General features: G+C 38.6%; 1 protein-coding gene across 6 annotated transcripts; it reads right to left on the bottom strand.

Annotated features, from left to right (window-relative positions):
• Positions 1–2,298: 2,298 nt before the first annotated feature.
• LOC129495008 (T-cell-specific guanine nucleotide triphosphate-binding protein 2-like) lies at positions 2,299–26,281 on the bottom strand. Of its 6 annotated transcripts, XM_055302279.1 has the most exons (4): positions 26,064–26,281; positions 12,769–12,892; positions 10,899–11,024; positions 2,299–8,826 (listed from the first exon to the last, which is right to left on the bottom strand). In XM_055302279.1, the coding sequence occupies exons 2-4, from the start codon at positions 12,833–12,835 to the stop codon at positions 7,481–7,483; spliced, it is 1,539 nt and encodes a 512-aa protein (XP_055158254.1). In that variant the 5' UTR covers positions 12,836–12,892; positions 26,064–26,281; the 3' UTR covers positions 2,299–7,480. The 6 variants fall into 6 exon arrangements, with proteins under 6 accessions (XP_055158254.1, XP_055158257.1, XP_055158256.1 ...); XM_055302282.1 differs by lacking the exon at positions 12,769–12,892 and having other exon boundaries at positions 10,894–11,024; XM_055302281.1 differs by lacking the exon at positions 12,769–12,892.
• Between the last annotated feature and the right edge of the window lie 143 nt (positions 26,282–26,424).

Raw genomic sequence — 26,424 nt, 5'->3', positions numbered from 1 at the left:
AATAGTTACATCTTCATGTTGAATAAATCCTTTAAGTATGATATAGTGTCCCTCTTCATTTCTTATTACAGTCTTTGGTTTAAAATTTAATTTGCCTGAGGGCAGCCCAGATGGCTAGGCAGTTTAGCACCACCTTCAGCCCAGGGTGTGATCCTGGAGACCTGGGATCTAGTCCCACATTGGGATCCCTGCATGGAGCCTGCTTCTCCCTCTGCCTGTGTCTCTGCCTCTCTCTCTCTCTCTCTCTCTCTCTCTCTCTCTCTCTCTCTGTGTCTCTCATGAATAAATATATATTTTTTAAAAATAAATAAGATAAATTTTAATTTGCCTGAAATAATAATTTCTATCCTAGCTTTCTTTTGATATATATTAGTAGGTATTAAAGCCCCCTACTATTACTGTATTATCAATGAGGATATTTAATTTTGTTATTAATTTGTTTATATATTTGGAAGCTCCTAAGTTAGGGGGATGAATATTTATAATTGTTAGATCTCGTTGGACAAAACTTTTTATGATACAGTGTTCTTCTTCATCTCTTATTGCGGCCTTCAACTTAAAATCTAGTTTGTCTGATATAAGAATGGCTACTCTAGCTTCCTCTTGATGTCCATTAGTATGATAGGTGGTTCTCCATCCCCTCACTTTCAATCTGAAGGTATCTTTTGGTCTAAAATGTGCCTCTGGTAAGCAGCATATTGATGGGTCTTCTTTTTTTTTTTTTTTATCTCTTCTGATACCTTATGTCTTTTGATTGGAGCATTTAGTCCATTTACATTCAGTGTAATCATTGAAAGTTATGAATTTAGTGCCACTTTATTACCTGTAAAGCTACTGTTAATGTCAATGGTCTCTGTTCCTTTCTGGTTTTTCTTACTTTTGGGATCTCCCTCCACCCAAAGGATCCCTTTTAATATTTCTTGCAGGGCTGTCTTAGTGATTACAAATTCCTTTAGTTTTTGTATTTTCTGGAAACTATCTCTCCTTCTAGTCTGAATGACAGCCTTGCTGGATAAAGTATTCTTGGATGCATATTTTTCTTATCTAGTACCTTGGATATATCATGCCAGTTCTTTCTGGCCTGCCAGGTCTCTGTGGACAGGTCTTCTGCCAGGCTTTTATTTCTATGCTTGTAGATTAAAGATCTCTTGTCCTAAGCTGCTTTCAAGATTTTCTCTTTATCTTTGAATATTGCAAGCCTCACTAGAATATGTTGAGGTGCTGACCTATTTTTATTGATTCTGATAGGATTTCTTATGCATCCTAGACTTCAACAGCTGTTCCCTTCCTCAGATTAGTGAAATTCTTAGCTATAATTTGTTCAGATAAATCTTCTGCTCCTTTCTCCCACTCCTCATCTTCTGCGACCCCTATGGTACTGATATTTCACTTTATGGAATCACTGAGTTAAGTCTCCCTTTGTGATCTTTCTCCTTTTTAGCTTCCTTATTTTCCATCATTTAATTTTCTGTATCACTGATTCACTCTTCTGTTTCATTCATCCTTGCTTTTACGGCCTCCACTTGGGACTGCATCCCAGTAATTGCATTTTTAAATTATAGTTCTTTTACTTTTACAATAGAGTTTCTCTAGTATCTTATATACTTTCTTCAACCCAACTATTATCTTTATAATCATTGTTTTAAATCCTAGTTCAGATATTTTACTTATATCCATATTGATTAAATCCCTTTCAGTGAGTACTGCTTTCTGTTCTTTCTTTTGGGGTGAATTTCTCTATCTCTTTATTTTATCCAAAAAGTAAAGACGAAAGAGAAAAAAAACGAAAATAACAACACTGACAACAGAATAAAAAAAAGCAAAAAACAGAATATGACAAAATAAACACCAGATTCTGGGTATGGTTTGGTCTGCTAGTTAAAAGAAACTAGGTTCCCGGGGATCCCTGGGTGGCGCAGCGGTTTGGCACCTGCCTTTGGCCCAGGGCGCGATCCTGGAGACCCGAGATCGAATCCCACATCAGGCTCCCGGTGCATGGAGCCTGCTTCTCCCTCTGCCTATGTCTCTGCCTCTCTCTCTTTCTCTCTCTGTGACTATCATAAATAAATTTTTTAAAAAATTTAAAAAAAAGAAACTAGATTCCAAAATAAGAAAGAAAAACATGTATATATATTATATATATAATAAAATACAATGAAAGAACACAAAAAATTTAAAAATATACAAAATGTGTATATAAAAATAAAATTTAAAACAGTAAAAAATAAAATAATTGAAGAAATAATACTAAATAATTAAAGAACTAAAATAGAAGGAATGCTATATACTGTTTTCCCCAAGAGCTGAAGCTTTGCGGCCTTCTATGATCAGCAAACTTGGTGCGAGCCAGTTGTTTGTGCAGGCCTTCTTGGGGAGGGGCCTGTTGCACTGATTCTCAAGTGGACTTGTCCTGCTGCATATGCATCTCCCTTGTGCAGAGGCCATGTTTAGTGTAAGTGGCTCTGGATTCCAATATGTAGAGCTTGTTTGCTCCCTGAAGTCTTTCAACGTTGATCTGTGGGATGGATATGGCAGTGCCCCACTCTCTATCCCCAGAGCTGAAAGTTCACACCTTCTACTCTTCAGTCAACCCTCACAGAAAAGCAGTCACTCTTGTCTCCCTGGTTTCCATCAGAGCTCTGTTCATCCAGGCTGTGACCAAATATTTTTATCTCAGGTGCACGACTGAGTTTCAAAACTCCAAATTTTATGGACTACTGTGCCTAGAACCCATTCTATTCCTCCTGGGGGAGAGAGTGGATCTCACCACACTTCTGCTTTTTGCTAGGCCCCTTGCAGAAAAGCGATGGCACAACCATGAAGCAGTTTGCAGTTTGTGTCAACATAGAGCAGAAAGCTGGCACAGCTTCCCCACTCTGATGCCTGGGAACTCTGCTCCACTCAGGCAAATCCCCCATTCTTCTTATAACTCTGGGAATCCTGAGACCACACTGTCATACCTATGATTCTGCCCTGATTCACCACCCGAGCACCTTTAAGCCAGGGACATCCCTCATTGTAGTGGACTTTTAAACATTCTGATTTTGCAATCCTCTGCTTATAATACTTTGCCTCCTTAAGCAGGTTCCCTCCCCTCTGCCATATCCTCAGTTATATCACCCCAGGTTCAAGTCTCCATACCTCCTAGCTTCCAAAAGGTGGTTGTTCTTCTACATGTAGGTCATATCTCTGATTGATTTCTCAGGTATTCAGAATGATTTGATAACTATGTAGCTGTATTCAAGGCATGTGACAAATTAGAGTCCCCCTACTCCTCTGCCAACTTAATTCTAATTATACAGGAATTTTTAAGATTATCATCAATCATATTTTTAAAAATCTGCTTTTTTAGACCACCCATTAGCTTAGATTAATTTGATTTGATTTGTATTTCTATGTTGGATGTTTATCTAATTATACAGTTATATATCTATGTAAAACATTTGCATAGTTCCAATGTAAAATAAGTTGCATTAAATGAAATCTAGTTCTTACACTGCCTCTCCACCCATTACCATTACTTCCCCTATAGATAATTGACTTTTATTCTAAAGTTTTCTCATGTTTAATTGAAGAATATGTGCAAATATATATTTATATTTTGAACTGTCTTAGATCATCACTAACATACTATACATGTAATTCTCCATCTTTTTACATTGAACAATAAACAATATATCCTGGATATGAGAGCATAGCAATATACATGGTATTACTCACTCTTTTGTATAGTTGTCAAGTGATCTATTTTGTGGCTACAACATTTCCTATTAAAGAACATTTCAACTTTGTGCTTTACCATTTCAAATAGTGCTGCAATGAATAACTTTAAATGTGTATCTCTTTGTAATTTTTCCAGTTTTTTAATTCTCCCCTCAGCTTTATTTAGATAAAAATGATAGAAAAAATCATATGTATTTCAAGTGCACAATGTGATGATGTGATATATTTATATATTTGGTGAAATGATTACCACAGTCAAGTTAACCAATACAACCGCCATCTACATATTTATATTTTATGTGTGTGTGGTGAGAATAATTAGTATCTATACTTTTAGCAAATTTCAAGTATAAAACACAGTATGTTAACTATAGTTACATTCATCTTATAACTGAAAGCTAATACTCTTTCAATAGCATTACACATTTTCCCCACAGCCCTGCCAACCACCAATCTACTCTCAGTTTTTATGGCCCAGATTCTTCAAAGTATGATCAGTGGGCAAAGTGTAAATGTGTTTGTAATTTCCCTAGAGATGGTGTAATTCACCATTATAGATTATGTCATTTGTGCAACTACCAGCATTGTATGACAAAAACTATTTTTCTACAGTTTCACCAACTTTGCAGTTTCCCCCAATCTCACAGGGCATAAGCGATATCTTAGGGTAGATATCATTTCTAATTTGCATTTCCCTTATTAGACAAGGGATTGGATATGTTTAAGGACCTTTTGAAAATTTTTTTAAAATTTCCATATTGTTGTCACAATCCTCTTGTTCCTTTTTCCTTAACTTCTCAAGTTTAGGCACAAAATATACTGCTAGCAAGCAAGGGGTGTCTAGACACACAATATGCAAATCCTTTAACTATGTTCCTATCTTATATAATTCTCTCTCACAAATATCCCAGATAAATATTTTCCTTAGCTTATGTTTCTCTTTCATTTTCTGTGACACATGTTCATCTCACTATCTTTTATGTTTATTAAATACAATGATAACCCTAGAAAGGATAAGGAAGATATGTCAACATAACTGATGATCTATTAACAATCAGAATTTATACATTCATGAATGAAAGCAAATGTTTTGGAGAGGAAAATGGTGGCAGAGTAGGAGGACCCTAGGCTCACTTTGTCCTGTGAATGCAACTAGATAGTAATCAAATCATCCTAAATACCCCATAAATAGACCACAAAGACTGCAGAACTAAACCCCATGACTAAAGGAGAGAAGAGGTTACATCAAAGAAGATAGGAAGTGCAGAACTGTGTGGTTTGGGGGAGAAAGGGATTGCAGGTGCTTAGGAGGGGTAGGAGGCATGATTATAGAGAAGGACAAGAGAGTGGAGTGCACAGGATAAGGTACAAGGAGAATATTTCCCCAAAGCGACTGGCTTGGGAAATAAGAGTATCTGAATGTCATGAGTTCTTGAAATCAGTGGGGCTTAAAGCCCGGAGTCTTAAAAGTCAGTGGGCTTCACTAGGTTAGAGCCCAGAAGGCACTGCACTGTTCCTAGAGACAATACAGGGAAACAACTCCAGGACAGACAGCTTGGAAACAGTGATCTAAATAGCACCTGGGGTACACAGTGGGGAAATGATTCAATCTGGTCAGACCACTCCCTGAGAATCTACATCATGGAGACACTTCCCTGGGAACAAAGGAAGTGGCCATTATCAATTCTCTCTCTCACCCCTCAGCATAAATGTAGAGCCACCAACAGGAAACAGCACAGTGCCAACACTGGCTGCTTGACTTGCATATACCAAGCCCCACACTCCTGAGCTCCAATGGAAGTGCCCTTATTAGTCAGGCTTCCATCAGCCCCAGTGTGACAGGCTCCTCCACCAGAAGACCAGCACAAACCCCTGCCTACCTGAGGTCTCCCACTGACCAGGGTTCTGCAGGGCATCAGTTCTCATGGAGGTGGTGCTAGGTCTCATTTCACAAGAAGACCAGAATATGCCTAGTTAAAACTCACGACATTTAGGATAAGGACCAAACATTGCCTACTGCAGGCAGGGAGAGCCTCTACAGATAATTGGCCTGAAGGACAAAGCAGCCAAAACACAACATGAAGCACACACCAGAGACATTTCCTGAAGCTGCACCATTTCTTTACACCATACACAAAAATAAATGGAAAATGGATTAAAATGTGAGACCTGACACCATAAAAATCCTAGAAGAGGACACAGGTAGTAACTTCTCTGACTTTGGCTTTGGCAACTTCTTTCTAGAAGAGTCTCCTGAGGCAAGGGAGCAAAAATAAACTATTGGGACTTCATCAAAACAAAAAGCTTCTGCAAAGTGAAGGAAACAATCAACAAAACTAAAACGCAACCTCTGAACTGGGACAATATATTTGCAAATGACATATCTGATAAAGGGGTAGTATCCAAAATGTATAAAGAATATAAAACTCAACATCCAAATAGCAAATAATCTTATTAATCATGGGCAGAAGACATGAGTAGGCATTTTTCCAAAAAATATATCCAGATAGCTAACAGATCCATGAAAAGATGTTCAACATCACACAGTATCAAGGAAATACAAATCAGATCTGCAATGATATATCAACCTGTACCCAACAGAATGGTTAAAATCAATAACACAATAAAATGGCAGGTGTTGGTGAGGATGTGGAAAAAGGGGAATCCCCTTGAACCATTTGTAGAAATGCAAACTGGCGCAACCACTCTGAAAAACAGTATAGAGGTTCCTCAAAAAGTTAAAAATAGAAGCACCCAATGATCCGGCAATTGTTCTACTAGGTATATACCCCAAAATTATAAAAATACTAATTAAAAGACATATGACCCCAATGTTTATAGCAGCATTATCTACAATAGCCAAACAATGGAAACAGCCCATGTGTCCACTGACTGATCAATGGATTAAGATATGATATATAGATATTGATAAAGACATGGATATAGATATAATGAAATATTACTCAGCCATAAAGAAGAATGAAATCTTGCCATTTATAATAACATGGATGAAGATTATGTTAAGTGAAATGTCAGTCAGTGAAGATATATATTATTTCATTCATGTGTGGAATTTAAGAAACAAAACAATGAGCAAAGCGGGAAAAAAAAAAGACAGAGAAAGGCAAATCAAGAAAGAGACACTTAACTATAGAGAAGAAACTAATGGTTACCAGAAGGGAAGTGACTGAAAAGAAGGGTTAAACAGGAGATAGAAATTAAGGAGTGCACTTGTGATGATCACTGGGTATTACATGGATGTGTTGAACCACTATATTATATACTTGAAATTAATATTACACTGTCTGCTCCCTAACTGGAATTTAAATAAAGACTTTAAGAAAAAGAATGTATGGATTCATTACAGAGTGTCAGAACACCAAAGATGTATTATGTACCCATTTATATAAAAATCCATTTTTCAGAACCCACTATGTGCATAGCCATTTTTTACTACTATGTCAGTAGAAATACCAGTGCTGGGTTATGAAACAACCATCACACAGAGTTATTCTCTCCAGTAGCAGAAAATTCCAGAGTCCTCTCTTTCATTTTCCCAGGAAGGATCATATGAAGGAAGGATTCTTTAGAGCTCATTATTCTCACTGTCAAATAATAGTCACTAAGTTCAAGGTTTATTCAAGAGTGAATTATGGAAATGTCTGTGATACACCTTGAGGGCAGTGGGTGAAGATGTTTGAAGGAAGCCCTAAGGCATTTTTCCAGGGACCACTGCCATGCCAGCACTGAGAATAATTCAGGAGCTGGATGTGTCGCTTTTCCCATTTTCATTTCCAACATTCGTATGTAGATAGGTTTGCTCAGAGTCCACAGGGTCCTTAAAAATCTCTTCCTTTTTAAGGAGAACTTTTGCATCACTCACCACGGTGTCAAGGAAATAATTTTTCAAATAGTAAATCTTCCTAAAGTAAATACCAGCAGCAATGGGTCCTCCACTAACAGAGCAGAATTTTTCCACATATTTCAACAGTTTTTCCCCTAATGGTTCATCGTGCTTTTCAACTGATAGCAAATGGGGAAACATTAGGTTTGCCTTGAGTTTCTCCACGGACACATTCAAGTCCTTGGCTATGGTTTTCAGGGATATATCATCCAATCCAAAGTAAGACCTGTAGAGAGTTAAAGTATCCTTTAAAGTTTCCACATCGTCATCAACGATGTAGCCCACCAAAGGGATGGAGGCGGATGCTCCAGCTTTAATGGCCTCCAGCCAGACCTTTTGTCTCAGGCAATCCCTCTTCCTGTCAATGGTGGCCTCGGTAACAATCGGCAGGTATTGCATGAAGATGTGGCGCTTGTGGAAAGGGAGCTCCCTCAGAAGGGTGGTCTCCAGGCTTTGGAAATCATAGTCAGATAACTCAAAGCTGGAGACTAAGAAGACCTGAGCATCACTCATATTGGCCTCCATCAGATGTTTCACACAGTCATTGCGGATCTTTTGCAGGATTTCATCCTTATTGAATTCTCTGGGTTTAATTCTTTTTAGATTATATAAATCACTATCCACTTTAGATCGGACAAAGTAGAAATTCTTCTTCATTTTTTTAATTGCTGTAGCCAGTTGCACATCATTGATTTTGAAGCGTGTAGCACAGATGATAATAAAGAAGTCATACTCCCTAAATACCATTTTCTCCAGATAGTCCTGAGGCTGAAAGTTAGTGGTCCCTATGCCAGGCAGATCCCAAAATGTCACATTGGGAAACTTTGGGTGTTTATAGGCCTTTCTGAGAAAAGTTGTCTCCACTGGCCCAGTGGGGGCAGCCCCTTCTTCGTCATGCCCCACGCCCCGCAGAGCATTGATGAAGCTGGACTTTCCTGTCCCAGATTCCCCGGTCACAGCAATGTTCAGTGGGGCATTGTCAATATCTCTCAATGCATCATTGATTGCAGAAAATGCACTCTGAAGATCCCCTTTCTCCAGATGTGATTGAATTGTGCTGATGGTCTCCTGAGAGACAATTTTGCTATCCAGCTTGAATTCCTTAAAAAACTTGTCAAAGCTGGAGGCCAAATCACCACCATTTCTATTCGAGGGTGTGGAAGGAGGGGACTGACCCATGGCTGGAATAGTAAAAGGCACTATGGGGAGGAGAGAAGAGGGAAGGAAAAAGAGTTAGTACAACAAGTGGTGGCTTGACTGTGCCATTAGGGACAGATATAACATCAGTCCTGGCCACAACATTGTATACAGGAGCCCTTCTCTTTCTGTCCAGGCATTGTGTGGACTTCTGACCTGGATGCAGTTTGCCCTTGTTCAGGCACTTCCCTTATGTTGGAAAGCCCTTCTTGTTTAAGATGCTTTTCATTCTTCCAGACAAATTTCAGAGCCTGATTCTTCTACTGAAACTTTCCTGCCCATATTATCCTTTCTTTATCTTGTTTTAGTGTTTTTTATTTGTAATATTATGAAAATAATACTTCTTTATGGTAGAAAATCTAAAAGACAGCACTGATATTCACCGCCATATCCCTTCCCACCTGTGGTGTGAGACCCTCCAGAAAATCCCCTTCTGTTAACTTCCAACCTCATGTCATAGACTTTGGGTCTTATATGAGGTAGCTAAATAAAGATGAGTGGCTTCTTTCCTTCTCAGAAAGATACTGTGTATCTTTATGAAAAGATAGAAACGCTTAATGATTGCAAATGTGTTTTCTTTTACCTAGAAAGTGCGCTGGCTCATGAAACAAGGTGTTGAAAGGACTCTTTCTATTTTTCCTGGAGTAGTCACAGTAGGTGAAATGGACTTCCGTATTCTAAAAAAGCATGTTGGACTATCCACCTAGGACTTTTTATGAACCACCCCAACTGTCTGAGATCACCCATCAAGCCTGCATATAATAGGGAACAGAAACCAGTAGGAGAGATAAACCACCTAGAGGACTGACTGGTATATGAAGTGCCACTGGTGGAAAATGTCTTATGAGCAAAGACTGAAGCAGTAGCTGAATGGGATGTTGTAAGAAGCCAGCCACGATAAGGAAGTCCTTCTGTCATTTTTCCTGCTATCAGTCAGACTGAGCTGGTTCTGGAATCCTGGACCTATTTGATCACTGGAGACTTGTACCTTGAGATGGGGCACCAGAAGAAATCATATGCTCAGGACTAAATGTAATGTGAAGTATTTGTATACTATCCTCTGCAGAGATTGGGTGCAGAGTTTTTAAACCAAGAAACAAGTTACCTCAAGTTAGCACTGATGTCTAGGCAGCATATAGGCTAGAGAAGTGTCCTTAGACTAAAAGTGAGGGGTCAGGCACATCCTCCAGGAGCTTCCTGGTAGCCATAGGCTACAATTTTTTTTAATAAATTTATTTTTTATTGGTGTTCAATTTGTCAACATACAGAATAACACCCAGTGCTCATCCCATCAAGTGCCCACCTCAGTGCCCGCCACCCAGTCACCCCCACCCCCCGCCCACCTCCCCTTCCACCACCCCTAATTCGTTTCCCAGAGTCAGGAGTCTTTCATGTTCTGTCTCCCTTTCTGATATTTCCCACTTATTTTTTCTCCTTTCCCCTTTATTCCATAGGCTACAATTCAGGAGAGGATGGCAAAAACAAATTTGGGAAGAAATATTCAGAGCAAGTGTACAAGGTCTGGACTGGTATACATATGAATGGGGAGTGCAAACATTCTCCTTAGAAGAGAGAATGGTGGGAATCTACATTTCAAGATTGCTATGAAGCAACTTTTGAAAAAAGCACTTCTGACTGCTCAGCAGGAATATTCTTCACATGCAGTAGAATGGAAATCTTGAGGATGTGGTGGCATGTGCAGGGCCAACATTTGGCTGTGTGAAGGGCAAACAATATCACCCCTTTGGAGAGCAGGTACCACTCAAAGCAGAATGAGCAAGCCTCAGTGTGAAAGAGGCATACACAATCAGGGCCTTAGGAAGGAGCCAACAAGGTGAGACTTCAGTCCTATCAGATATGGTTCCATGTCTGTGCATTCTCAGAAGATGTGGGGAAAAATACACAGCAAAGCGATGAAATCTCTGAGACAGGTCCTGAGGAACAGAACAAATACAGCAGAGGAAACCAAATGACAGGATTGAGAGGGCAAATAGATGTGGAAAACAAAATTCTGTGATGAGCAAATTTCAACCACACAAAAGCCATGCCCTATTGTTAAGTTTCCATACCTCACCTGATGTTCCCTGTGAAGTTCTGTTATTATTTTCTAATGAAACAGCAATGCAAGGGAAGCAGTGGCAGAGTACTTTTAATGCGATCCCTGGGAGCTTATATTCCTCTTGCAGTGTGTCCTCTGCAGCTGGCATAGAAATGAGAGGGAATGTGAGAAATCCATGTCAGTGATCCTTAGATGTGCATATATATACATACAATTCTCATCTCATCCTCTCAAAGACCCAACACACAAAACTTTCAGTTCTATGGAGAGATGTGCTAAAAAGGGCCATCATGGAGCCACTTAGGTTAAAGCCCCAAGTCAGTAAACTAAGACTTAGTACCTAACAGTAGTTTCAACCTCCAAGGATGTGATCTTTCAGCAGTCAACATGGCTGTTTCCTGGTCAGAACTAAAACTATGTTGACAAATTCCCTTCTTTCCCCTTAGGAGGACAACATTGGCTAAAACAATGGGTTCTTTTCTGCTTTCTCTCTATACTTCCAAACTTTTCCTTTTCTGGAGTTTGATGGAGTTCCTTTCTATTTGATAGGTGGGAAGCTGCCTAATTCATAAACCATTTAATAAAACCATTAAGCCTCTAGAATATACTTGGTTGAATTTTATTTTTTTACAGATTTGGTGTCAGTGTCTAGATCCTAGGTAAACTTCTGACCTGTATTTGAGGACAACAAGAAACACAGGTGTAGGGCTCCATGAGTCCTTTTTAGTTCACTGTCTTTCTCAACATTGCCAAGGGCTATGCTAGTCCATCTTGCTTTGAGTTCTGCTTTTTTTTTGCATTACAACTCCTGATCAAATTGCCTTTCCACCTCAGGGTTAATGAGTCACTGTGTCACCAACACAGAGGCTCTGACAGAGCACCAGTCTTTAGTCTTTGGCTCATTCTACAAGTCCACATTGGTATCCCTTCCTCATTTCCAGGCCACAGTCTATATTTACTGCTCTTTGCTGCCTTAGGCTGTTCCCCATTTCCTGTCTGCAGTCTTCATTAATGGAACCTGCTGGTTTCATCCATGATGGACATTGGTGGTGATGTGTACAGGACACTCTATTGAACAGTCTGCAGTAACTTCTAAATTTAGCCCTTGGTTCTGAACTCAGATTCCACGTTGGGAACTGTTGGTGGCAGTGACAGTTCTTTATGTGTGTGGCGTCATACTGCAGTCCCCATTCTTGGAGGCCTCCCGGTTCAATCCTTGTCCCAGCCTCTAGTTCTTTGGTTCTTGCTTATATCCACAGTTCTACTACCTCAGTGCTGTTGGTTTCTGTTAATGTGTACATAAAGTAAAGCTTTAATTTAAAGAAAACTAATAAATAAATACATAAATAAGCAAATAAAAATAAATAAAGGGGATCTTTAAAATCCAGAGTTAATTTTTCTACACTTTAGCACATTGCTTATTTTATATCTAATAATTATGGTTCTGGAAGCTATAAAAATCTATAATCCTGTTTGTGTCCCTAACAGATTGGGTTGGAGACTTTCAGATTGGTAGCCATAAAGTAAGGCCAGAGGAAATTGTGAGCCACTCCCTATTTGTAACTAGATATGGCTGGATAGAAATGTGGGCTAAACACCATTTATGGCAAGGGTCCTACTAAACTGCTTCCAGCTCTCAGGGGAATTGCAACCTAGAATTATAGCTGTCTTTATGAGGAACACTCCAATTAGATAAGATGAGAGACTCCTAACTCTGGGAAACAAACAAGGGGGAGTGGAAGGGGAGGTAAGCAGGGGCATGGAATGACTGGGTGACAGGCACTAAGGGGGGATGAGCACTGGGTGTTTTACTATATGTTGGTAAATCGAACTCCAATAAAAAAATATACATTAGGGATCCCTGGGTGGCGCAGCGGTTTGGCACCTGCCTTTGGCCCAGGGCGCGATCCTGGAGACCCTGGATCGAATCCCACGTCGGGCTCCCGGTGCATGGAGCCTGCTTCTCCCTCTGCCTGTGTCTCTGCCTCTCTCTCTCTCTCTCTGTATGACTATCGTAAAAAAAAAAAAAAAAAGATTTTATTAAAAAAAATATATGTATATACATTAAAAAAAGATAACTTGAGAAGTGCACTTAAAAGCAAAAGCTTCAAAATTCCAAAATAGCTTCATTGAAAGTGTCACTACTAAAAGCTGATAAAAAAAGAAATGAATGTATACAATGGAATATTACTCAGACATTAGAAACGACAAATACCCACCATTTGCTTCAACGTGGATGGAACTGGAGGGTATTATGCTGAGTGAAGTAAGTCAATCGGAGAAGGACAAACAGTGTATGTTCTCATTCATTTGGGGAATATGAATAATAGTGAAAGGGAATATAAGGGAAGGGAGAAGAAATGTGTGGGAAATATTCAAAAGGGAGACAGAACATAAAGACTTCTAACTCTGGGAAATGAACTAGGGGTGGTGGAGGGGGAGGAGGGCGGGGGGTGGGGGTGAATGGGTGACGGGCACTGAGGGGGACACTTGATGGGATGAGCACTGGGTGCTATTCTGTATGTTGGTAAATTGAACACCAATAAAAATTAATTTATTAAAAAAAGAAAAAAGAAATGAAGTACCCAATACAAAAGACCATAAAACTGATATAATTGTTAATGCTTTCCACTATCCTCCTTTATTTGAATACTCATTCTAAGTTATCTTCTACCTGAATTGCCTTGACAGAAACCGTAAATACAAGTCAGCTCTAGAGGCAATTCAAAGTTCACCTATTCTTTTGCCAACCTGAAAACTTTCCGTTTATTTCAAAGGACTTGTGAGTTATTGGTCTTAGAAAACCAAATCTTTCCTGGAGGAACTTGCATTCTTTCTCTGCCCCCCTAAAGTAATACACATTATCATGTCTTTGAAATAGAAACACACCCATAATTGCCTGAGACTAAGAGGGGAAAAAAAGGGAAAGAAGCCTTTCTATAATACTGCTAATTGCTAATAATACTCCACCAACTGCTAAAATGCACCCAAACTCTAGCACAGCCTCTTGAAGATTAATTCTTAATAAGTTAAACAAAATCTTAAAATCTTTTCCACAAAAATTACTAATGACAAGGACTCTGCAGTTGTGTGTCCATATATATATGGAGTGTTTTATTGTAAAAGGGCTCTATTTGGTTGGTTTGAGGCAGGCACTTGTAAGGATTGAATGTTCTAAAACTCTCAGAAAAATGGACATTACATTAAATGTTGTTCAAGCTCATGTGATTTGGAAAAATATTCAGTATTAGAGCTAATTTAAGACTGTTGGTTTAATAAAAATAAAAATGTCTTTAGAGTTTATAAGCATTAAAAATAACATATTTATTCTACCTTTGTTTACTTAAAGTCAAATAAATAAGTTGATGATTTCTCTGTTACAAAAAAATTTTAATAGCTTGGGAGAACAATATAGTGGGATTTATTCGTGAGATGCATAGTGGTTCAATATTCACAGAACAATCAATGTGATACATTCTATCAATAAGAGAGAAGATAAAAAACCATGTGTTATTTCTATAGATTCAAAAAGCATTTGACCATTTGACAATGTAGAACATCTATTTGTAATAAAAACCCTAAGTAGTACTAATGGGAACATACTAATGGGAAAATAAAAGTCTGTTATGAAAAACCCACAGTGGATAGAACTGGAGGGTATTATGCTGAGTGACGTAAGTCAATTGGAGGACAATCATCATATGGTTTCACTCATACAGAGAATATAAAAAATAGTGAAAGGGATCATAGGGGAAAGGAGAGAACATGAGTGGGAAAAATCAGAGAGGGTGACAAAACACGAGGAGACTCCTAACTCTGGAAAAGGAACAAGGGCTTTTCACTATTTGCAGTGAACAAAACTTATTCACTATTTGCAGATGATATGATACTACATATAGAAAACCCTAAAGACTCCACCAAAAAAAAATTAGAACAGATAAATGGATTCATTAAATTTGCTGGATACAAAATTAATATGCAGAAATATTGCATTCCTACACACTAATAAAGGGGAGGGGAGGAAGGGGAGGTGGGAGGGGAGATGGGATGACTGGGTGATGGGCACTGAGGGGGGCACTCGATGGGATGAGCACTGGATTTTATACTATATGTTGGCAAATTTAACTCCAATAAAATAAATAAATAAATAAATACCCACAGGGAACATCATACGCAATGGGAAAAAACTGAGACATTTCCCATACGGTCAGAAAAAAGACAAGGATGTCCCCTCTCAACACACATGCAACACAATACTGGAAGTCCTAGAAATAGCAGACAACATAAAGACATAAAAGCCATCTAATTGGTAAGGAGAAGTAAAACTTATTCACTATTTGCAGATGATATGATACTACATATAGAAAACCCTAAAGACTCCACCAAAAAAAAATTAGAACAGATAAATGGATTCATTAAATTTGCTGGATACAAAATTAATATGCAGAAATATTGCATTCCTACACACTAATAAAGATGCCCATAGGGGGCAGCCCAAGTGGCTTAGTGGTTTAGTGCCTGCTTTCAGCCCAGGGCTTGAGCCCAGGTCGGGTTCCCTGCAGGGAGCCTGCTTCTCCATCTGCCTGTGTCTCTCCCTCTCTCTCTGTGTCCTCATGAATAAATAAATAAAATCTTTAAAAAATAAATAAATAAAATAAAGAAGCCGCAGAAAGAGAAATTAAGAAAACAATTGCATTTACAATTGCAACAGAAACTGTAAAATATCTAGGAATAAACTTAACCAAAGAGGTGAAAGACCTGTACTCTGAAAACTATTAAACTTTGACAAAAGAAATATAAGGCAATGAAAAGAAATGGAAACACTTTCCTTGCTCATGGGTGAGAAGAGTGAACATTATAAAACATCTATACTACCCAAGAGAGCTACAGATTCAGTGCAAAAACTATCAAAATACCAGCAGCAATTTTCACAGAACCAGAACAAACAATTTTAAAATCTGTATAGAGACAAACAAAAAAGACCCATATAGCCAAAGAAATCTTAAGAAATAAAAACAAAACTAGAGACATCACATTTCCTGACATCAAGTTATATTACAAAGTCGTATTGATCAAAATAGTATGCTTGTGATGAGCACCAGGTATTGTATGTAAGTGTTGAATCACTAAACTGTACCCCTGAAACTAATAGTACACTGCATATTAACTAACTGAAATTTAAATAAAAAACAAAAATATAGAAAGCTATTGGCATAAAAATAGACATATGGTTCAGTGGAATCAAATAGAAATCCCAGGAATGTATGCACAATTATATGGTCAATTAATCATTGCCAAAGCAGGAAAGGATATCCATTGGAAAAAGATAGTCTCTTCAACAAAAGGTGTTGGGAAACTGAACAGCTACATATGAAAAAATCAAACTGAACCACTTTCTTATATCATACACAGGAATAAATTCAGAATGGATTAAAGACATAAATGGGAAACCTAGAACCGTAAAAATCCTAGAAGAGAGCATAGGCAGTAAATGAAATTGGCCATAGCAACAATTTTCTAGATAGATCTGAAACAAGGAAAATAAAAACAAAAATAACTATTGGGATTACATGAAAGTAAAAAACCTCTGCACAGCAAAGGAAACAACAAAACTAGAAAGCAACCTAATGAATTGAGAGAATATATTTGTAAAAGATATATCAGCTAAAGAATTAGTATACAAGTGGCACCTGGATGGCTCAGTTGGTTAAGCAGCTGACTCCTGATTTTGGTTCAGGTCATGATCTCAGGGTTATGAGATCAAGTTCTGCATTGTGCTCCTGCACAGCAGAGTCAGCTTGAGATTGTCTTCTCACTCTGCCTCTCTCTATCCCATCCCCATACTTTCTCCTTAAATAAATAAAATGTTTTTGAGAAAAGCCCTTTTTAAAAAAGGAATTACTATACAAAATATATGCAGAATTAATACAACTCGACACCCAAAAAAACAAATAACTCAATTTAAAAATGGACAGAAGACATGTACAGACATTTCACCAAAAAAAGACATCCAAAAAGCCAACACACACATGAAAAGGTGCTCAACATCATTCATCATCAGGGAAATGCTAATCAAAAGTACAATGAGATACCACCTCACACACATGTCAGAATGGCTAAAATGAACAACACAGGAAACAAGAAGTGTTGGCAAGGATGTGGAGGGAAAGGAAGCTTGGTAAACACTTGGTGGGAATGCAAACTGGTGCAGCCATTGTGGAAGAAAAGTATGGAGGATCCTCAAAAAGTTAAAAATAGAACTACCCTACCATTCAGTAATTGGTCTACTGGGTCTTTACCCAAAAAAATACAAAAACACTAATTCAAAGGGATACGAGCACCTCTCTGTTTATTGCAGCATTATTTCAATAGCCAAATTATGGAAGCTGCCTGAGTGTCCATTGATAGATGAGTGGATAAAGAAAATGTGATATATATGTAATAGAATGGTTTTTAGCCATAAAAAGAATGAAATCTTGGGGTACCTGGGTGCCTCAGTTGGTTAAGTGTCTGCCTTTGGCTCAGGTCATGATCTGCAGGTCCTGGGATCAAGCCTGACCTTGGGATCCCTGCTTAGCAGGGAGTCTGATTCTCCCTCTCCCTTTTCCCTTCCCCCAGGTCATGCTCTCAAATAAATAAATAAAATCTCTAAAAAAAGAAGATGGAATTTTGCCTTTTGCAATGACATGTATAGAGCTTGAGAGTATTAATGCTAAGTGAAATATGTCAGTCAAACATAAACAAATACCATATGATTTTACTCATATGTAGAATTTAAGAAAGAAAACTAATGAGTGAGAGGAGGGGCAAGATGGCGGAAGAGTAGGGTTCCCAAAATCACCTGTCCCCACCAAATTACCTAGATAACCTTCAAATCATCCTGAAAATCTACGAATTCAGCCTGAGATTTAAAGAGAGACCAGCTGGAATGCTACAGTGAGAAGAGTTCGCGCTTCTATCAAGTACAACTTGTTTTTGACCACTCTGCACTGAGCAAAATGACTAGAAGGAAAACCTCACCTCAAAAGAAAGAATCAGAAACAGTCCTCTCTCCCACAGAGTTACAAAATCTGGATTACAATTCAATGTCAGAAAGCCAATTCAGAAACACTATTATACAGCTACTGGTGGCTCTAGAAAAAAAGCATTAAGGACTCACGAGACTTCATGACTGCAGAATTTAGATCCAATCAGGCAGAAATTAAAAATCAATTGAATGAGATGCAATCCAAACTAGAAGTCCTAACGACGAGGGTTAACGAGGTGGAAGAACGAGTGAGTGACATAGAAGACAAGTTAATGGCAAAGAGGGAAACTGAGGAAAAAAGAGACAGACAATTAAAAGACCATGAAGACAGATTAAGGGAAATAAATGACAGCCTAAGGAAGAAAAACCTACGTTTAATTGGGGTTCCCGAGGGCGCCAAAAGGGACAGAGGGCCAGAATATGTATTTGAACAAATCCTAGCTGAAAACCTTCCCAATCTGGGAAGGGAAACAGGCATTCAGATCCAGGAAATAGAGAGATCCCCCCCTAAAATCAATAAAAACCGTTCAACACCTCGACATCTAATAGTGAAGCTTGCAAATTCCAAAGATAAAGAGAAGATCCTTAAAGCAGCAAGAGACAAGAAGTCCCTGACTTTCATGGGGAGGAATATTAGGGTAACAGCAGACCTCTCCACAGAGACGTGGCAGGCCAGAAAGGGCTGGCAGGATATATTCAGGGTCCTCAATGAGAAGAACATGCAACCAAGAATACTTTATCCAGCAAGGCTCTCATTCAGAATGGAAGGAGAGATAAAGAGCTTCCAAGACAGGCAGGAACTGAAAGAATATGTGACCTCCAAACCAGCTCTGCAAGAAATTTTAAGGGAGACTCTTAAAATTCCCCTTTAAGAAGAAGTTCAGTGGAACAATCCACAAAAACAAGGACTAAATAGATATCATGATGACACTAAACTCATATCTGTCAATAGTAACTCTGAACGTGAACGGGCTTAATGACCCCATCAAAAGACGCAGGGTTTCAGACTGGATAAAAAAGCAGGACCCATCTATTTGCTGTCTACAAGAGACTCAATTTATTTTATTTTTTTTAAGAGACTCATTTTAGACAGAAGGACACCTACAGCCTGAAAATAAAAGGTTGGAGAACCATTTACCATTCAAATGGTTCTCAAAAGAAACCAGGGGTAGCCATCCTTATATCAGGTAAACTAAAATTTACCCCGAAGACAGTAGTGAGAGACGAAGAGGGACACTATATCATACTTAAAGGATCTATCCAGCAAGAGGACTTAACAATCCTCAATATATATGCCCCGAATGTGGGAGCTGCCAAATACTTAAACGAATTATTAACCAAAGTGAAGAAATACTTAGATAATAATACACTTATACTTGGTGACTTCAATCTAGCTCTTTCTACCCTCGATAGGTCTTCTAAGCACAACATCGCCAAAGAAACGAGAGCTTAAAATGATACACTGGACCAGATGGATTTCACAGATATGTACAGAACTTTACATCCACACTCAACTGAATACACATTCTTCTCAAGTGCACATGGAACTTTCTCCAGAATAGACCACATACTGGGTCACAAATCGGGTCTGTACTGATACCAAAAGATTGGGATCGTCCCCTGCATATTTTCAGACCATAACACCTTGAAATTAGAACTCAATCACAAGACGAAGTTTGGAAGGACCACAAACACGTGGAGGCTAAGGACCATCCGGCTAAAAGATGAAAGGGTCAACCAGTAAATTAAGGAAGAATTAAAAAGATTCATGGAAACTAATGAGAATCAAGACACAACTGTTCAAAATCTTTGGAATGCAGCAAAAGCAGTCCGAAGGGGGAAATACATCGCAAACAAGTGTCCATTCAAAAACTGGAAAGAACTCAAATACAAAAGCTAACCTTACACATAAAGGAGCTAGAGAAAAAACAGCAAATGGACCCGATGCCCAGCAGAAGAAGAGAGTTAATTAAAATTCGAGCAGAACTCAACGAAATTGAGACCAGAACTGTGGAACAGATCAATTGAACCAGGAGTTGGTTCTTTGAAAGAATTAATAAGATAGATAAACCATTAGCCAACCTTATTAAAAAGAAGAGAGAGAAGACTCAAATTAATAAAATCATGAATGAGAAAGGAGAGATCACTACCAACACCAAGGAAATACAAACGATTTTAAAAACATATTATGAACAGCTCTACGCCAATAAATTAGGCAATCTAGAAGAAATGGACGCATTCCTGGAAAGCCACAAATTATCAAAACTGGAGCAGGAAGAAATAGAAAACCTGAACAGGCCGATAACCAGGGAGGAAATTGAAGCAGTCATCAAAAACCTCCCAAGACACAAAACTCCAGGGCCAGACGGCTTCCCTGGGGAATTCTATCAAACGTTTAAAGAAGAAACCATACCTATTCTACTAAAGCTGTTTGGAAAGATAGAAAGAGATGGAGTACTTCCAAATTCATTCTATGAGGCCAGCATCACCTTAATTCCAAAACCAGACAAAGACCCCACCAAAAAGGAGAATTACAGACCAATATCCCTGATGAACATGGATGCAAAAATTCTCAACAAGATACTAGCCAATAGGATCCAACAACACATTAAGAAAATTATTCACCATGACCAAGTACGATTTATCCCCGGGACACAAGGCTGGTACAACACTCGTAAAACAATCAATGTGATTCATCATATCAGCAAGAGAAAAACCAAGAACCATATGATCCTCTCATTAGATGCAGAGAAAGCATTTGACAAAATACAGCATCCATTCCTGATCAAAACTCTTCAGAGTATAGGGATAGAGGGAACAATCCTCCACATCTTAAAAGCCATCTACGAAAAGCCCACAGCAAATATCATTCTCAATGGGGAAGCACTGGGAGCCTTTCTCCTAAGATCAGGAACAAGACAGGGATGTCCACTCTCACCACTGCTATTCAACATAGTATTGGAAGTCCTAGCCTCAGCAATCAGACAACAAAAAGACATTAAAGGCATTCAAATTGGCAAAGAAGAAGTCAAACTCTCCCTCTTCCCCGATGACATGATACTCTACATAGAAAACCCAAAAGCCTCCACCCCAAGATTGCTAGAACTCATACAGCAATTTAGTAGTGTGGCAGGATACAAAATCAATGCCCAGAAATCAGTGGCATTTCTATACACTAACAATGAGACTGAAGAAAGAGAAATGAAGGAGTCAATCCCATTTACAATCGCACCCAAAAGCATAAGATACCTAGGAATAAACCTAACCAAAGAGGTAAAGGATCTATACCCTAAAAACTATAGAACACTTCTGAAAGAAATTGAGGAAGACACAAAGAGATGGAAAAATATTCCATGCTCATGGATTGGCAGAATTAATATTGTGAAAATGTCAATGTTACCCAGGGCAATTTCCACGTTTAATGCAATCCCTATCAAAATACCATGGACTTTCTTTAGAGAGTTAGAACAAATTATTTTAAGATTTGTGTAGAATCAGTAAAGACCCCGAATTTTAAAAAGCCAGGGGAATTTTAAAAAAGAAAACCATATCTGGGGGCATCACAATGCCAGATTTCAGGTTGTACTACAAAGCTGTGGTCATCAAGACAGTGTGGTACTGGCACAAAAACAGACACATAGATCAATGGAACAGAATAGAGAACCCAGAAGTGGACCCTGAACTTTATGGTCAACTGATATTCGATAAAGGAGGAAAGACTATCCACTGGAAGAAAGACAGTCTCTTCAGTAAATGGTGCTGGGAAAATTGGACATCCACATGCAGAAGAATGAAACTAGACCCCTCTCTTGCACCATACACAAAGATCAACTCAAAATGGATGAAAGATCTAAATGTGAGACAAGATTCCATCAAAATCCTAGAGGAGAACACAGGCAACACCCTTTTTGAACTTGGCCACAGTAACTTCTTGCAAGATACATCCATGAAAGCAAAAGAAACAAAAGCAAAAATGAACTATTGGGACTTCATCAAGATAAGAAGCTTTTGCACAGCAAAGGATACAGTCAACAAAACTCAAAGACAACCGGCAGAATGGGAGAAGATATTTGCAAATAACATATCAAGTAAAGGGCTAGTTTCCAAAATCTATAAAGAACTTATTAAACTCAACAGCAAAGAAACAAACAATCCAATCATGAAATGGGCAAAAGACATGAAGAGAAATCTCTCAGAGGAAGACATAGACAGGGCCAACATGCACATGAGAAAATGCTCTGCATCACTTGCCATCAGGGAAATACAAATCAAAACCACCATGAGAAACCACCTCACACCAGTGAGAATGGGGATAATTAACAAGGCAGGAAACCACAAATGTTGGAGAGGATGCGGAGAAAAGGGAACCCTCCTGCACTGTTGGTGGGAATGTGAACTGGTGCAGCCACTCTGGAAAACTGTGTGGAGGTTCCTCAAAGAGTTAAAAATAGACCTGCCCTGCGACCCAGCAATTGCACTGTTAGGGATTTACCCCAAAGATTCAGATGCAATGAAACGCCGGGACACCTGCACCGCGATGTTTCTAGCAGCCATGTCCACAACAGCCAAACTGTGGAAGGAGCCTCGGTGTCCATCGAAAGATGAATGGATAAAGAAGATGTGGTCTATGTATACAATGGAATATTACTCAGTCATTAGAAATGACAAATACCCACCATTTGCTTCAACGTGGATGGAACTGGAGGGTATTATGCTGAGTGAAGTAAGTCATTTGGAGACGGACAAACAGTGTATGTTCTCATTCATTTGGGGAATATGAATAATAGTGAAAGGGAATATAAGGGAAGGGAGAAGAAATGTGTGGGAAATATCAGAAAGGGAGACAGAACATAAAGACTCCTAAGTCTGGGAAACGAACTAGGGGTGGTGGAAGGGGAGGAGGGCGGGGGGTGGGGGTGAATGGGTGATGGGCACTGAGGGGGACACTTGACGGGATGAGCACTGGGTGTTATTCTGTATGTTGGTAAATTGAACACCAATAAAAATTAATTTATTAAAAAAAAAGAAAGAAAACTAATGAGCAAAGGGGGAAAAAGAGACAGACCAATCAAGAAACAGACTGTTAACTATGGAGAACAAACTGTTGGTAACCAGGTGGGAAGTAGGTGGAGGATGGATGAAAAAGGTGTTGGGGATTAAAAAGTACACTTACTATGAGGAGCACTGAGTAATGTATAGAACTGTTGAATCACCATATTGTATACCCGAAACTCATATAACAGTCTATATCAACTATACTGGCATTAAAATTAAAAACTATTTAATAAAAAATAAAAATACCTTGGCAGAATAATTGACTTTGATGTCTCATGACTTATGAGTACTCATTTTATGAGTAATCTAAACATAATAGTTAAGAACAAAAACATTGAATGAATGTGTAAATTAATTTTTTAAAAATTTAGGTCAACTTGTAGGGGCCCTTGTATGGTTCACTTCTTAGGCCATGCAACTCTTAATCTTGCAGTCATGAGGTTAAGCCTCATGTTAGACATGGAGCTTACTTAAGTAAAAGAAATTGGATAAACTTCTATATAGTCTCCAAAATCTTTCTGAAATCTAAGCTAAACCTTAACATTTTGCTGAGTTAGAGTAAGTAATGATTTAAGTTAAATTCACTAAATATTTAGATCATTTCCAAATAAGATAAATAATGAAACATTGATTACTAAAATTAGTTTTCTCTAATTTTGACGTCTTAATTAAAGTTAAATGTACATCCATTGGTACACTTTTTTTGAGTTCTTTATTGAAAAGTTGTACTATAGAAAAAGCACGTTTGTTGAAATTACAAAGTGTATTTCTAAATTTGCCAATCTAAAAAATGCTGGTGTAAGGCACAGTTAACTCATGCTTACCACTTTGTTTTCAATAAAAATTAAAGTTTCTAAGGGTTGAGAACTCTAATATATTTTGTTGTAGCTACAAAAATTAAAAAAGGAAACTTCTCTGAATGAAAGAAAAGTTTGTTTTTTTTTTTTTTTAAGGTATCTGGACCAGATGCACCTTTCTTTCTTTCTTTCTTTCTTTCTTTCTTTCTTTCTTTCTTTCTTTCTTTCTTTCTTTCTTTCTTTCTCTTTCTCTCTCTCTCTCTCTCTTTCTTTCTTTCTTTCTTTCTTTTTTTGTTAAAAAGATTGTGTAAAAGAAACTTTTGGAAAAGAAGTTTATACATAGTCAGGACTGACATTGGAATGAATAAATTTTAATACAAAGGTAAGCTGGTGCAAAATTAGCATTTGGTTTCCTATTTATTAAAAAGGACAAATTTTCTTTGTTTTTAGCATTTAATCTACTTTTGGTAGTAAGTGGGGATCTTTCTAGAAAAAAAAAATCCAGTGTTTTATGTTGTATTTGTATAGGTATATAAGTGTTCTAGAAATTATGTAAAATTCCTGGAAATTTGATATGTCCTAGTATAATGTTATCACTTGTAATTACTCTCCTACCTTCTGCAATTGCTGTCATCAAAACTGAGGCTCACACTCAAAGACCTACTTCAGACTACCAGGAAAATGCCCCAGCTGACTTTTATGCAAAGGCAGCCCCCAAAAGAATCTATAAAGACTGTGGCACATGTGGACAAAATCCATTCTGCTGCTGCAAAAATGTCCCTCATTGCCTCAGAGATTTTTGCCATTCTGATGTCAGGCTATCATGGCAACACTCTGCTTCTGAACCAGAGAAAATAAGATAGATAAACAATGGCTGTAAGTTGAACAGTCAGGGCTTTTTGGGAAACCCAAAACAGCTGCTTTGTTTTTCTTTTTTTTTTTTTTTTGTTTTATAAATCCCACTTTTTATTGGAGTTCAATTTGCTAACATATAGCATAACACGCAGTGCTCCTCCCATCAAGTGCCCCCCTCAGTGCCCGTCACCCAGTCACCCACACCCCCCTTCCACCTCCCCTTCCACCACCCCTTGTTTGTTTCCCAGAGTTAGGAGTCTCTCATGTTCTGTCTCCCTCTCTGATATTTCCCACTTATTTTTTCTCCTTTCCCCTTTATTCCCTTTCACTATTTTTTATATTCCCTAAATGAATGAGACCATATAATGTTTGTTTTTCTTGGCTCACTAGCAAGCTCCTTTTTGTTGTTGTTTTTTCATTCCTTCACCCATCATATGCATTTAAAATGACTCAAACTATGGCTAGACATTGGAGGGGGGACTTCTATAAAATTGTGGAAACAGTCTACCAGCAATGTCTGACTTGTCAGGCCCATTATCCCGGAAAAATTACTTTTGCCCTAGAGGCTTCACACCTCCTCTTCTGAGACAGTTGTATACCCACAGCTCATCTTTATCCTAGTGTCACCTAGCACTGGTTATCAGTATGTTCTTTGTGTGTGTTTTCCAGTTAGCTTGAAGCTCTGCTGCAAGGCTGATGCCCTCACAGTGGCAAAGGAATTGTTAATGACTTCTTTCTTTTTCTCTACTTCTCTTAGCTTAAAAATATTTCCTTTCCTACAGCTCAATGGAACTCCTTTCTTTTCTTTCTTTTTTTTTTAAAGATTTTATTTATTTATTTATTTATTCATGAAAGACACACACAGAGAGAGAAGCAGGGACATAAGCAGAGGGAGAAGCAGGCTCCACGCAGGAAGCCTGATGTAGGACTTGATCCCAGGACACTGGGATCATGCCCTGAGCCAAAGGCAGACTCTCAGCCACTGAGCCACCCAGGGGTCCCGTGGATCTCCTTTCTATTTGCTAGATAAGATGCTGCCTAATTCATGAATCATTTAATAAAGCTGATTAGCTCATTAAAATTTATGGATTTCAATTTTGTTTTTCAACAGATTAATATGCATCATCTCCCCAGGGAAAGGTATTTAGGCAAGAGATGGGAAGTGTCTGATCCAGAAGCTCTTAGGGAAAAGGCCCTATGCACTGAGAGCCCTGACATTCACGTGATCCTTCTGCAGTTCTCATGAATAAAGTGTGTTCTGAAGCTGCTCTCTGAAAATGTCCCAAATAGTTAACTGCTTCACCCACCAGACATCCTGCCCTCAGTCTACCAAGTCCACAGCACCCCCAAAAAAAATGGAGCATCCAGTCTCTCCCACCCTTAGACCTACAGATCTATGATTCTATTTTTACATTTCCACACAATCCAAAGTAGCCTCTTGCTTACCAGCTCCTGAAAGAAAAGAGACTTCTGGTGTCAGGGTTGAGCTCTGAATGTGTCCCCTGGCAGGGCAGGAAATGCAGAGCCTGGATGAAGTGCTCCCTGCAGCCCAGGGCAGAAACACTCCTCTGCACAGACTGGCCTTGCACTGGAACAGGTCCTGTGTGCTGGTTTGGTCACTCTGCAGAGATTAAAGAGCTGTCACTTGCAATGTCTAAACTGTGTTTGAGGAGCTGGCAGGATTTAAATAATCTCTGGCCTCTGTTCCACCCTCACAGGAATTTGGTCAATAGTAAAGAGGCAGCCAGCACATTGTAGAGCCCTGCATTTCCAGGAACAGAAAGTAAAAGGAAAGTTCTGAGGACTC

The sequence above is a fragment of the Nyctereutes procyonoides genome, unplaced genomic scaffold, assembly GCF_905146905.1.
Source record: "Nyctereutes procyonoides isolate TBG_1078 unplaced genomic scaffold, NYPRO_anot_genome, whole genome shotgun sequence".
NCBI classification, from domain to species: domain Eukaryota; kingdom Metazoa; phylum Chordata; class Mammalia; order Carnivora; family Canidae; genus Nyctereutes; species Nyctereutes procyonoides.
The sequence above is the reverse complement of the archived record's forward strand: the minus strand, read 5'-3'. Positions and strand labels throughout refer to the sequence as shown.

Coding starts and splice junctions, on each gene's coding strand:
- LOC129495008 (XM_055302279.1), bottom strand. CDS start 12,835: ATGCACCGGGAGCCCGACGTGGGATTCGATCCAGGGTCTCCAGGATCG. Junction 11,025..12,768: donor GCGCCCTGGGCCAAAGGCAG/GTGCCAAACCGC, acceptor TTTCTATGCCAG/CTGCAGAGGACACACTGCAA. Junction 8,827..10,898: donor AACTTCACAGGGAACATCAG/GTGAGGTATGGA, acceptor TCCTCCCCATAG/TGCCTTTTACTATTCCAGCC.